Source organism: Molothrus ater, chromosome 11 (genome assembly GCF_012460135.2).
Source record: "Molothrus ater isolate BHLD 08-10-18 breed brown headed cowbird chromosome 11, BPBGC_Mater_1.1, whole genome shotgun sequence".
NCBI lineage: Eukaryota > Metazoa > Chordata > Aves > Passeriformes > Icteridae > Molothrus > Molothrus ater.
The window spans coordinates 1,715,376-1,730,334 of NC_050488.2; the positions used below are offsets into that span (position 1 = coordinate 1,715,376).

At 39.7% G+C, this 14,959-nt stretch overlaps 1 protein-coding gene across 2 annotated transcripts in view; it reads right to left on the reverse strand.

Annotated features, from left to right (window-relative positions):
- Positions 1-7,698: 7,698 nt before the first annotated feature.
- BICD2 (BICD cargo adaptor 2) overlaps positions 7,699-14,959 on the reverse strand; it is a 50,657-nt gene continuing 43,396 nt past the window's right edge. Inside the window, exons 7-8 of one of the 2 annotated variants that reach the window (XM_036390868.2) lie at positions 12,873-13,083; positions 7,699-9,774 (exon numbers count right to left, since the gene is read on the reverse strand). In XM_036390868.2, coding sequence (XP_036246761.1) covers positions 9,769-9,774; positions 12,873-13,083 — 217 coding nt within the window. In that variant the 3' untranslated portion in view covers positions 7,699-9,768. Of the gene's footprint in view, positions 13,084-14,959 lie in introns of both variants that reach the window. The other variant, XM_036390867.2, reaches the window with a different exon arrangement.

The following is a 14,959-nucleotide window of genomic DNA, read 5'->3' on the forward strand; positions in this document are numbered from 1 at the left end:
AATAGCAAGTCTATTCCTTATTCACCAACCCCTCTTACCACAAGAAGCCAAGAATCCAGAAGAAAAAAACCCATAGAACAATATACAGAAATAAGGAACTGCAGATAAAAGTAAAGCAGCCCTCCATTTGGGACACAGGTCCTGTGGCAGCTTTTAAACTCTGACATGAGATTTTTATAGCAGAGTGGAATAGTATTTTAGCTGCACATCATGAAGTAATTGAACATAAATATTTACTGGGGCTTGAATGTTAATTTTTCTTAGCAATGAGCATTTCCAATCCTGGACTTTCTAATATCACTAGTATTCTTTATACACTGACTTCACAGTTTGGTTTTTTTTTTCATTTAAATTGATTCAGATATTTCTAAGCTAATACACCTCCGAGTTATTATTTGGGCTCTCTGAAAGCAGAATTAGGTTCATACAACAGGTAATGAATGATCAGTGCACCACCTGTTTTAGGAGCCTGATCTTCACAACTGAAAATGTCCTCTATGTCCAAGGAGGGCACAAGAGCCATTCTTCACCTTTTCAATGCTGGGCTGGGGAAAACAGTAATCCTGTTGCCATTGCTTGACAAAAAAACAATGAGCTACAATACAAGAGTGGTGGATTCATTCACTTCTGTCTCTGGGGTATAAAATGAGGGTGGATCATTAGGGGACTCATAATATGCTGACCAGAAAGACTACACTTGATGTGTGACTGTCCTCACCGGAGAGGATGATGAGGATGAGGAAGTGTTGCTGACCACTAGCTAACAGCCAATATGTGTGACAGATACCAGAATCCTCACCTGTTCAGTCGGTGTCTTTCCGTTTATTGGATGTTACCAGAATACCAGGGCTGAACTCATGACAGAGCACAGTAGCATTATAGAAACTTCTGTGTATAGATTAGGTTCTGTTTACTGTGGGTTTGCATTATATTTTGGATTACTTAAAGCTGTAGACTTGTATGCTTGTGCATACAAGCATTGTCAGATGTGCACATTAATTTGCAGCAGTGGGGGTGAACTCAGTGACCCAGAAGATTCTTTCAGGTCCATGCTCATAATTTATTCTTGTATCACATTATAAAGTAAATGAGGAGCTATAGCTTGTCACCATTCAATTGAACACTTTTAAACAACACTGACTTTTGTGTTACCTTCAAAAACAAGATGTGCTTTAAGAATTGAATCATGCATCAAGGGTGATGGGTTTCACAGTCAATGACTTTCAGGAACACAAATCTCATTATTCAAAAGGAAAAAGCACAGAGGTACGTAACTGCTTTTAACAATGAGCAAATTAGAGTTAAGCCCTTTCAGAAATTAAATAATCTAAAGGGCATTGCAGATTTTGCCCAAGATTTTCAGCACCCTGAAATCAGCCAAACTGAGGTTCTGTCAGATTGCTGCTTTGATTAGAAAGGTAGTAAAACTGGACTCTCTGTCAAACAGGAGAGGTAAATACTCTTTTTTCCTGAGCACCACTAGATTAGAAATTTACTCCAGAAATGTTGATTTCTAATACATGCCATAGTGGTCTGGCAGACATAAGGTATAGCTTTTAAACAGAAAGAGGGAATTTCAGCACTTGATTTTTGTCACCCTAGTCACTGTTAATCTGGGTTCAGAAACAAACAGTGACTCATTTTGAATTCTGATAAAAGAGTTCTCATCTCTTTTTTTTGTTACTCTATTCATCAATTATGGAATCACTCCATTACTGAAGGGTGACCCAGCAAATTAGCTGAAGCCAAAATATTTAGTAAAACTTAACTCTAAAAAAAAAAAAAAAACAAAGCAAAATGGTTAGTACTATATTTCTGTAATCTATTATTAAATTATCCAGAATACAGATGTATGCTTTCTGAAAACAGATTCTCTATGACTCTTCATGAAACTACGCAAAGGTCCTCATAAAGTTTCACACCAGCCATCATCTATTGCTCTTCTCACAGATGTGGCTGGTCTATGTGTTACCAGGATCTTGGTGATTTCAATAGTGTCATGAGCTATTCAAGCATCCCAGGGTGATCACCACATTCCTGCCCAGCCTGGGCTAGGCTTTGCAGAGTCATAAAGCAGAGGCGGAGGGAAAGGTCTACATACAGCTCCTGCCCTGCAATGACATGCCTGTTTTCTGTCACATGGGAGATATAAATTATATAAATTATATAAAGCCTGAACTTCCTTGAAAGTTACAATCTGTGGATTTTTAGCCAAAGCACTTTTATTTCTAGATATTTATCTCCCAAAATATATACTAGATTTAGTTTTTACCTTGTGTAGACATTTTGGATATACTTAATAAGCAGGAGATGTTAGACTGTTTGTCTTCATACCTATATTTTCTTAGCTGTCACTATGATGAGCCAAGGCAGGCTTTAAGTAGTGTGGTCTTCACTAGCAATCCATTTGTGAGGCTTAAATACCTTTCCACCAGCAGCAATTTTCCACCATATTACTTCACTCACAAGTAAAAAAATACAATTGGAGATGAACTGAAGATCCAAGAGTGGAGTTTCTGGTGGAGTTCCTTCAAATCTCTGAGAGAAATCAAATCTTACCAGGAGTGCTATTAGCCTTTAATTGTTGGTTAAATAATAGAATTATTTGCTACTTTTCATGTAGCAGGTTTGTCTGCTAGTGAGAAATTACACCAATTTTCGCAGCTATGCCACTGGGACTTATTGTAGTTTCCACATCAGTTCTTGGCAGCAAAACTGCCTAAACTAATGAAACTAGGCGTGTATGCAGTGTGTATGTGGCCACGCTATTCATTACATAATGAGATTCTTGATTGCTTTCAATAATTTTAGCTTTGTTCCTCTCTGTACAATAGGATGATGTCTGCTGCAGGACCCTCAGCATTGCCTGCCTGGTTTCTTACCTTTCACAAAGTCCCCCTGCAAGCTGGCAACGCCAGTGAGTGGTGAGCTATGTGGAAGTGCTCACTTATAGGTAGCCACATCTCCCAGCCTGGCCTCTGGCTGCTGGACTCAGCTGGGTCAAACCTTGGCCATGCTGATTGAAGCAGTGGTCTCAGACTTGGGGTTATGGACGGGCAAAGTGGAAGGTGCAGACCAAACTCTCAGTGGTTGCCAACCACTCTGTCAAACCTGTGACCTAACACAGCTGAAGACAGCTTTTGCTGCCCCAACCCATTTCTGCTAGGCACTGAAATTAACAAGCAGTTAATTTGTGCAGTGTTCTATGCCCAACGGATCCTGCACAAGCCCAGAACAGTTATGTGAGACACGGACAAATGGTGAATACTCAGGAAGTGAACTGGTTTACCAGAGCAATAAAAATAAAAATTAAAAACAAAACAAAACAAAACAAAAGAAACCCACCAAAACAAAAACTTCTTCACAATTGTGGTTCCATTTATTGTCTCTCATGTGACTCAGGGTAATCACCTGCAGCACTGGTATCCATCCATAAAGCTTCATACCCCTGAGCTGCCAAGCCAGTGACTCGCTCACAGTGCAAGCAATATATCTGAGGTGAGCTGTACAAAACCACAGGTAACCATGGCAAACCTGAACAAAAGGGAGAAGGGCAGGGGTGAAGGGGAGAATTCATGAGACAAAAGTCAAATCTCTTAGTGTAGAAGTGTGACCAGCTTTGATCTGCTCTCAGCTCCCATTTTCCTTGAAGAAGCAGAGGGTCCTGTGAATTGACGAGTCCTGCTGGCTGGTGCTGCCTGGCCCTGCCTGGCTCTCTCTGGACCTGTCTGGCTCTGTCAGGCCCCGCCGGGCCCTGTCTGGCTCTCTCTGTCTCTCTCTGGTGCTGTCTGGCACTGCCATCTCGTGTTCTTTGCCAGAACTGCTTCCTGATTCCACACAGCTGCCAATAATTATATTTTGCATGTTCAGGCATAAGGGCCACATCCCTTTTATGTTTCTTACTAATCTTCAATTCCCACCACGGATTCTCCTCCCTTCATGTAGAACACAGTCAATGTTATTTCTCCAAGCTGACTTCCAAAGGGAGTTGCTCTGGACATTCAGCAACTGGGTAATAATGTGTACTGGTGAGAGCTGGTAGCTAGGGAATTCTGTCCACTTGGAGAAAAACAAAACCACAAGGAACTTACTTTTACAAACTGAATCTTATTTTTGAGACTTGTTACTAAACAACCTCTTGATTACCAGCTAAAAAGAATTAATGCTTTTCCCATCTTAATAAGGCAGGGTAATTTTAGGATACTCCTTAGAGCCAGGTAAGATCACATGATAAAACCTCCCTCCAACACTGTGCATGGCATGTCAGCACTGCTTCCTGGTGGAGACAGCTGACTGCTAAACAGGAGAGAGGTTTCTGCACCAGCTCCAGGGCTCTGGATACATGGCTCAATGAAGGTTTTTTGTTCATCTGGTAACAGAAGGAAGCTGATGATTCACTGCTGGATCAAGTATTTCATTCTTTATCCCTTGATAAAGCTTTGAGGTGCATTCATTTGAATTCCAGGGTAGAAGCCACAGAGGAAAAAAAGCTAAGCAACATTTGAGATTGGTAGAAGCTGCCTGAATGTTTAGTCAACATAATTAGAAATAACTGTCATAGTTAGTACCAGTCTCACCGCCTGAAATTAAAGGGAAATTGTTTGTTATTACAGAACTGCCAAATTGAGTTTTTTCGCTAAATGTGAGTTAGCATGCGTCTGAATGCTGAGACAATGTTAAACTGAAAACTTCTGTGTAAAAAATAGGGAGTAAGGTTTTGTGGAGAAGATATAAAAGAAATTACGTCAAGCAATATGAAGAAGCATATAGTTAAATGAATTGTTTCTTATTCTCTCCTTAAAAATGAAGGATTGTAATTCCTCAAATAGATTACTGTTTGAAAAGCAGAAATGATCAGTTTCAAAAAAAACCTTAAATGCTATTGAGAATGGATCATGTGATTGCTAGTGAGAATTTATTTTTACAAGTTTCACTCTTTTAACATTTTTTCTTCCTCTTATGATTGCTTTAAAACTATATACTAAATCATCAGCATGGAAGTTTCTCCTGCCTGTTAAGCCTGCTACAGTATTTTAGCCTAGCACATTCAGAGCCCAAATGTCCACCTGCTGACATTTCTTTTAAAAGTAACATCAGAGATGCTTCAAATACATAAAATTGTTCAAAATTCTTGCAATGTAAAGATAGTCACAAGGGTAGATATTTGGCTATATACAGTGTACTTCTAATATGACACGATTCAGTCAAAAGCCACAGTATTTGGGAGTTCTACCCTGAAAGTAATTTTCAGCTCAGTTAAATTCTTATTCTCATGAGGCTGATGGGAGGTCTGGACATGCACTACTAACTCACTTCAGCCTGCCTTAAACTCACCTCATTTACATCTAGCTAACTCAAGCTTTGCTCATGTATGTAACTTTCAACTGCAAGCAACACATTACACACATTGTCCTGGTTAGATATCAGTATAGATTTGATCTAAATTTTAAAATTTTTCTCAGGTTTTCTCCAACACAGTCACAAAACTCAGCTTTCATTACACTGCTCCCACTCAGTATATTACCTTTGCTTCAGAAATACTCTAGAATCAGATCCAGCTTGTTAGTTGGCTTTCTTGGGCTTTTTGAGTTTTTTAAACAGTTGCTGGACCTAGGGCATTTTACAACCCTTTCACTTGATAACTATCAAACCTGATGGCTTAGTTCAGGAGCAGTGTGTCCCAAAGTGACAGGGCTGGGTAAGGTAAGGGGCAGATCAGCTCTCAGGTTACCTCTGAGATACCAGTAAGAATAAGAAAAAACATCCCCTCCTCAGCTGTGATTACTTCCTTCTTGGGGAAACTTGCATTTGCACTGGGAAGCAGTATCCTCCCCTCCTTTCCTGGGAAAGGACAGATGAAGCTATCTTTTGAGTGGTTTGAATGATTTTTCCAACAATGACTAATGAATGTTTGCTTGAAACTTTGATAAACATTCAAAATAACACTCAAAAATAACAACACACTCAGAATAATCACATTAACTAGCACTTTGCTAAATTATGAGCTCCCAGAGGTGATCTTTTTTGTTTTTAATTGTTTCTTCAAAGTTCTTGGATGCAAAAACCCCTTTTCCTGATCCTGTAGGTCCATCTACTATATCAGCCTTTAAAAATCACAAGAATGTGAATATATTTTTTAAACTCTAACTACTGTAATTATTTGTCTAGCCGAATTTTCCCACGTTATCTAGGTGGATCTCCAAAAAGCACCTCAGTCTTAATCTTCATCCCATGAAACCAGGTACCTGGGAACTTCCACGTCTCTGATCTTTAGGCATCTCGGTACATCAAGAAATCTGCCCTGTTCCTCTTTTGGGAAGCGAGCAACTTGTTTTCAAGCCTCACTTGCAAGAAACAAAGAATCACTGCTGGATTACTGTCTCCACAGCAAGCAGGAGTGTGACATTTGCTGGCAGATTCCTCTCCCAGAGACTTAACTCCAGCCACATCTGCAGCTGGAATGCTGAACCCACCCTCCATCTCTGCAGAGGCAACTTTTCCCCCAGGGCTTAGGGAGGGGATTTTTCTACACAGAAGAGAGTAAAAAAAATGAATGTTTTCATAAATAGCCATTCACTAGACAACTTTTTAATGTAAATACTCTCCTTTGACAGTTTTCTCATTTTCTTTCTTACTAAAGCATTCTTGAATCCTGTTTTACTGTTTCACAGGTCTGCTCTCACATGCATGCAGATGGATTTACATGTTTCTTCTGCAGATTATCCTGCAGGTAAAGCTCCTCTTATAGAAAATGCAGACCTCTACAATCAGGGCAAGTGTTCCAGCACACATGCTCTGCTAGTTCATCGCGTACCACTGAACAAGTGTTTTCAATGCCCAAGGAAAAACTTGCATCTTGCGCTCCAGCTATAATTTATGTTGATGAGCTGGTGTCATGCAGCTGACTGCTACCAGATAGAGAAACAACCAGCAGAATGGTTCTGAGAATCCTACCTGGGGGCACAAGAGTTGTTAAACTAGAGTATAAAACTATATTGAATGTTTCTAGGGGACAACATGAAGTCACTGCTCCAAGAATATCTTTGTATTGATGGGGCAAACCTCAGCCTTGCCTTCAGAATTTTGGCATTCTCTTTCAGGGGCTTTTTGTGAGTTTGTTTGCTAAGTCTACTGGACAAACATCAACTTAATGGATTTTCACTGAATCCCTGACTGGTTGGATGGGACTTTAAAGACCATCTTGTTTCTCCCCCTGCCATGAGCAGGGACATCTCCCACAAGATCAGGGTGCTCAGGGAACACTGCCAAGCCAGGAAATACTTCCAGGGAAGTGTTCAGAGCCAGGCTGGATGGGGCCCTAACAGTACATGAGTATTTTGGAGAGTATATGAGAAATTAAGATGCAATTTCAGGATGAATTGCCAACACTGATACCATAGTTCTACCCTTAGTTTCCCTGTACAAGTGTTTGCAAGGGTGTTCAGTGACACACATTAAACCAGTCGGATCCAGGCCAAAACTAGCCCATGAAGATGCCACGGAATAGGAGAGGATGGTGTTTCCTGAACGTGAGCACAAATGATTAATTTTCTAGTTCTGCGGAAAACTTGATGTGACGTATTCAGTTTCTTTCAGATAAAAATTAGTATTTATTTGGCTCCTGGCTGAAAATCCCCTCAGCCAACTACTTAAACCAGCACCTTCTTAAACCACAAAACCAACAGGCAGAACACACAATTCTTTTTGTCTTTTATTGCTCCTGCCAATGTGACTACCTTTACGCAGGCACATTGCTTTCCTAGATTAAAAACTGTTTTATTAATCTGGAAGCAGTGTTTTGACCTCCACTCCTCTTCCTAAGGTTATCCAATTAACATAGTTATCATTTTAAGAAGCATAACTTTTTTGTTTTTCAGGTCTGTGTAAAGGTTACTTGGCAAGAATACATGCACAGGACGTTAAATGGAGACCAACCCACCACTAAAAGGTAATGCACATGGAACATAATACAGTACTTTGACATAATTTCAAATAAATACCCACATACAAATGTAGTAATTTTAAATGCAACAATATTTCTTATGAATCAATAGTGTAACAGAAGATGGAAATATAAGTCCCCACATCTAGGAATAATTTTGCTTTTTCCAGCAAACAGAAATCTTCTCTGCACTTTCAATATTAATTCAATTTGTACTTTTTTTGAGAAGTGGGAGGGCTCCCCTCCAGCAAGTACCAATTAAATCATTCACATGAGCCTCACCAAGCCATTGAGAACCTGGCATGGCTTGTTGATGAGCTTCTCTCTTTCTGTTTGCTGAAATCACAATTAGATACAACATGCAAGGGAGATCCCAATGTGCTGTGGTTCACATATGCACACAAGTGCTGTGGCTCCTGCCCCCACCACCGCCCACAAGTGAGCAACATTCCTGACACATTCCCAGACTGATACCATAAATGTGGCCATATACTGCTCATCTGCTCAAGATGAGTCCATCTGGCTCCCAAAGTGTAGTCATGTTTGTTCAGGTTTGTGGTTTTGATTTTTTCCCGTCTATACCCCAAATTTGCAAGGATTTGCATGATGAAATATCATTGACTAACAGAATTTTTTACAATGCCTTGAATATATAAACTCTATAATAAGCCTACCATTAAAAATGTGCGAAATGGGAGTTCACTTTGCACTTATTGCTCCACATCTTTAACAAATTCCAAACCAGCCATTCCATTCCTCCTAAGTGACAGGACTTAACCTACGCTACTCTAAGAGTCTCCTTTCAAATTATCAAAGGCACTACTGGCAATAATGAGTGACAGAAAGGCGCTGACAGATAACACCCTATCACTGACCACTTTAGAATTTTTCTTTCTAAATGTACCATAATTTGGCACAATAAAATGAAAAAGTAACAAAACAATTCCAATTTGGAATTTAACTGGTATAGTTGTATAAAATTCTGTTAATCGATAATACTTCAACTTCCTAAAACCCAGGAATTCTGGAATTTATATGTAATACTACTTATTTAATATTTTTCAAGTGCCTATTACTGTTTTAACCAGAGCAAAGTCAAGTTTTCTTCTTGTTACATTGAACTATTCCTAAGAATAATAATACAATATGAAAAAAACCCCAGAATTGGAATACCCTGGATTTCTTAATTAACATGGCAGTTAAAAAAATCAGTAATTTAAACATACAAAGCATAACATTTTAATAAAAAAAAAGATGCTGAAGCACAGCACATAGTTCAGCAGAGCTCCTGCTTTTTGTTGAAACTCTTTTCTAATCACAATCTAGAGCCCCCCCCCCAAATCTCTGCCACATGCTGATATATAATTCATAAGTCACAAGTTTCAAATTGGAGAGAGACTATGAGCACAAACCACTGCATTTATATAAACCTTCTACATAAGGAATTAAAGAAGCTAAAGAAAAATATCAAAAGTGCACAGGTTTAACAATCAGGTAAAAAATGAGCATCTGCAATGAAGTAAATTCCCCCATCCAAGATTTCTAGGACAGCACAGACTAATATGGTGAGGATTACATTTGAAGTAGGTTTCTTCAGCACTTGTAAGGTTTCTTACTGCAGCAGCATTTATAGGTAAAGCTTGTTTGTTTTATAGCTTCAGGCAGAAAGGGAAGGTTTCAGGTAGTATATAGGAAAAGGTGTTTTCAAAAGTTAGGATCAGGTCAGTGGTTTCCATTCTGTGTGCAATGGGCCACCACTCTGAACCAGAGTGAGGAGGGCTAAGAAATGTGTTGCACTGTTGGAAAGGCCTTCTCCAGGGACTACTCTACAGCTGAAAAATGGAAAAATAAAATAGCATTAGGAAAAAAAAAATCAGTGTTTATTTCTCAATCAACTGAAAACGTAACCCCATCCATGTGCTGCACAGGCAGGTTAGTTGGCTGAGGGTCTGTTATCTGGCTAGGGGAACAGCAGCCACTCCAGCTCGCAGATGCCTTTCCAGTGGGTGAACAAGGCTTTGTGGGGTCAGCCTGGAAGCAACAGCTTTGCAGAAAGAAGGATTCTTACAAGTACTGAATACAGCTTTGCTATTCGAGCATAAGTTAAAAGCAGTGAGTGTGCAAGAAATGTTTTCAGTGAAGCTTTAGGTTCTCCAGAAACATGCAGGTCAGAATATCATGCAGGCCTATGCAGAGAATCATTCAGAAGAGCCTGCTTGCAGAGGTAGGTGATGGCTTAAGGAATTTTCCATGCTTTACCCCAACCCATTGAGACTAATATGAAAGACTTACAGTAAATGAACATCTCAAGAAATTGTTAATCAAGAATTAAAAGACTCAGTCTTAAATATTACCTAGAAATACAAACGGTAGGATCAAATCACTTTACACCATTCCTCAGTTCTTTTTCTGACAGGATAAACCATAACAGTGATAGACTTAAACAGCAGGCTGGCTGTTAAGGTTTTTTAAATATTTGCAGAAATGACTGAAGATGGAAATGATCACTAAGGCTATTGGGCTAATAGCAAAACTGCTCACACTTGGAACTGACAGAAGGAGCCAAGCCTGAAAGCAATAGTCACTGTCTGGTAACACTAGAATTGTTACAGAAAATTCCAACTAATTCAAAGAAAAAACTAACAATGCATTCAATTAGTTTCTCCAGTTTACCTTTTTGCCATCAGTATTTTGCAAAAGTACTGTCACTAGAGACATGGAAGCAGTGAAAACTGTGTTAAAGCTCCCTACTATGGTGGAAGCAGAATTGTAACTGAGTCTATTAGAGCAGAGAAAGTTAGCATTCAAAAGCCTGCTTTCATGATGTATTAAATTGTACTTAATGTAGGAGTGAGAAGAATAAAGGCCTTTTGGAAGATTGTGCAGCAAAGAGAAAAGCAGGATTGAAAATTATAAAAGGTATCTCTTCTAAAATATCAAGCCTGCTATTTAGCGATATTAAAGCTCAAATTCAGGAGAATTCAGTATTTTCTAAAAGAAGTAGTAACAGACACACAGGGCCTAGTTTCTAAAACCAGAACTGAAATTTCTTTAAGCCCCAAGCAGTCATGTTTTAGAAATGTATTAGAATTTAATCACTTGAGGTTTTTTGATTCTTCTCAAGATCATTAGACGAAATTCTGGCTCTGGGCTGCAGTATTTCCATGGTTCCCAGCTTTGAAGCAAAGTTACATTTGTTTAAAATCTCACTGTAGTAATTTAGATTTTCCCCCAACATGCCTAAAAATATCTGGGAAGCCAAAATTTCCCATGGTTTCTCCTCAGTGGGAAAACCAGCCATGCTCTTATTAGCTTCTGTTAGCATTGTGTGTGCATGGGCAGCACACGGAGCAAGCTGGGAGCAAGGACAGGGACAGGCAGGGGAGCACAAGCACAGCACAGGGTTAGAATGGCTTTGGGAATCATGCACTCACCAGCACAGGCTCACATTTCTTTTAGTAACACTACGGGCATACAAAAGTATTTGAAAGAGTACAAAATGAACAGGGCTTTACATTAAAATAAAGTCTGAGGCTAGGCACTTCAAACTCCGGGTTAAACAAAGAACTGTGCCTTTCTGTGCTCCACAAATTTTCCACAATTTTAGAAGCAACATTTTCAATCTTTTTCTGTTATGTAGGCACCAATTAGAAAGTACACTTCTATACTGTCAAACTTATTGTAATTAAGTGGGTAGAAAGGCCCCTTAAAAGTTCAGTATCAGACAAAGGTTTATTCATTTTTAAAGATTAATATGTGCACTAAGCTACTTCATAAATCACTATTAGCAGGATGATCTGGATCAATTTCCTGTGCCTCTAATGTAGAGCCCTGTGAAACACATGGCTTGCATATGGAATGCAGTGTCTTCCATGTACTTAAAAAAATGATCAGGGCTCTGAAATGCTACCTATTTATGTTAATACTGAGAGCTGAGAAAAACTGTTTGTGACCAACAATGCTAGACCATAGTCACATTAATTCTACACATACATATTGTGTGGCTACTTTCCTGCAAAGGGTATCTCTGATGGGTTCTTTCCAAAGTGTTATGCTTGGAAGGTGCAACATAAGACCACACAGAACCTTTCAGGACATAACTTCTTAAAGTGGAACTGTCTACCAGGTAGAATCCCAATTATTAATATTTTAAATTTTGTATCAGATGGAGTTAATATTGCATATTTTTAATATAAATGTGCAAGTTTCTTCTGATTATCCCTCTCAAGAGAGGGATGCAGAGTGTCCCAAATGTACCTGGTTTTGTTTTAGCTTTTATAGCCTATAAAAGCTTTAGGACTTTGGTTAGTGGTGATACAACAGCAAGTATTTAACATCCACTACCACAGGCAAATTAAGTTTGACTCCAGTTTCCAAATGTTCTGAATTCTGGAGACAGCTCTAATTTTAACCTTTGTTTTTCACCACTTAGGCCACAGTAACAAAGAAGGTTTTCCGTTTGTTTCTGCCTATGAAAGCATTTATTGAAGTATGCTGCAACCCTGGAGAAGGGATCACATTTGTGCTATACAAACTACAGTAAGTAACACCAGATACATACTCTATCAGGCGTACTCTTAACACTTACCATAAACAGCAAACCCCAGATATGCTAATTGTGGAAAAAGCTAACAGGTTTCCACTATTAACTTGTTAACAGCATCCCCATACTTATGCATTACTTACAGTTAGGACCACTGTAATACATTTGTATTACCTGGTTCAGCAACACACTAGTACGAGTCAACTCATTGTGACATTAGATATCGGGGATTTACGCTGACAGTTACAGCATAAAATAAGATGCAGAATATGGTTTTTCTAGACATGTGTCCTAGTCACAACAGATTTTATATTTCTCACTACAAAACACCTGGTTGTTCAGGGCAGATCCTTCAGACCTGTCCCCACAGGACCGAATGGGACTTACACTGGGGTTACTGCCCTTGGCTTTGGAGGCAGACTTTGTGCGCACCCTTTTGGACTGCTCGTGGTCCAGTTCCAAATGTTCCAGGCGCTGGGTCAAGGCCAGTTTCTGTTGGATAGCCATCCGAAGCAAGGAGTTCAGAGTCTTCTTCTCATCCTCGGCTGCTGCAAGTTGCCGCTGCATTTCATCCAGCTGTGTGACATACTCATCACATCTGCAATGAAATACATCAATCTTTAGCAATACTGGTTCCATTATAAACACCTTCCAACATAAGCCCTTGTGTCCAGCCTATATAGCAGTGATAGCTTTGCAGCTGCTTATATACACATTCTTGAACAGGAACTTCAACTAAACTTGTAGAAAACCACAACTACTTCTCACTGGGGTTCTAAGAATCCCACACTCAGCACTTCATGTTTGTGGTTTTCAAGATGGTGTATAATTAACAGCCTCCTTGGAGAGAGGAAGTGTGGAGCCTGATGTATCTGTACTCATGTCTGAATGTCAGTGAGATGTCCTCCCACAGCAAGTAGACCCCATGCAGTCATACTGCTTTTGTCTGGGCTTACAGAGTGGTTCTAAGCTTCAGGCTGGAAAGGGTCTGCGGACAGCAACAGGAGCGTTGTGAAATGGCCACCTGAACTGTGCTGTTACTCTACACAAAGTCCAAGTAAGAAATATTCAGTGGTGACTGAACAGCACTATTAAAAACAAGCATCCTTCAGAATTCTACTTTAACCTACTCTGATTATGCTGTAAGTAGTGGCTGTCTTCTCAATAGCAAGTGGCCTTTATTTAATTGTTCTCACCATCAAAATCAATTTTAGAACAATTAAAAGAACTGTGTTAGTGGGAAGGCTGTGATAAAGCTATATGAATGCCTCAAGCTGTTCCATCTACAGTCATTGTCACTGAGTCTGGAAGCTGCTTAACTTAAAAAATTAAAGTCTACCTGTAGGTCCATATAGATAGAGACAACATTTATGCATATGGATAGACAAGTAAATATTCATAGGTACCAGCTGGAATTTACCATCTGCAAAGTACAACTTCTTCATAAAAGCAGAAATATCAGCAGAGAATTTCCTTTAAATTTTGAAATGGAAAAGCTCCTGACTTAAAGGGAAAGTTATCCTTAGGTAATATAAAGCAGACTGCAAAAAAACCCACCACAAAACAAAAACGCATTGATATGCAGATTCATCAGCTGTGCTTATGCTATCAAACTCTAGTCTCCCTTACTTTAAATAGCAGAATTAGGCCTATATGCCTAATTATATTTGCTTGGGAATATAAATAGGAAAAAAAAAATCCAGATTTTTATTTTTGAATACATAGAGATGTTAAATAGCAACTCAGTAATATGAACATATAGTTCATATGCATGAACTAAAACTGCACTGCAGCTTTACAGACCAGGAAGTTTGGGTGAGTTTGGGGCCCCCACATGCACAGGAATCTGTCCCCTCGCCTCTCTGGGCATCCTGCTCTGGAGTTCCTCACAGCCTCTCCCACACTATGCAGCCCAGGAGAATCCAGTATGTGAGGGGTCTTTCTTAAAAAAAAAAAAAAAAAACAAACAAAAAAAACCCCAAAACAACAAATAACCAAACCCAGGAACCTTAAACTTGTTGGAACACCAACACCTGCCCTTCTCAGTGTGGTCAGATGGACTTATACCAACTGCTACACTCCAGGGAGTGGAAGCCAGACTCTGGGCCAGATCTTGTCCCATTGACCCATTTCAGCTCTAGAGACAAAGTAAGATTGAAACAGCCCTGGGAAGTCTGAAAAGACTAAAATAATCTCAAAAGTGTAAGAGTCTTCCCCTCTGAGGGAAGGTGTCACCAGCTCCAGAAGGAGGGTGTGGCCACGAAACTGAACAGCTCCCAGCCTCCTACTGACCCTGGGCCCTGCTGCTCCAGAGTGTCAGAGAGGTGTTTTCTCCCCCTGGGGGTGGGAGCAAGACACAGGCTAAAGATTTCTGGGAGGACAGAGAGGCTGTGGGGTTTCACCCTAGCTTTCAAACTCACTCATGACATCTGAGGTGAAAAGCAAGGTCTGGTTATATTAGAAGTGACCTTTCT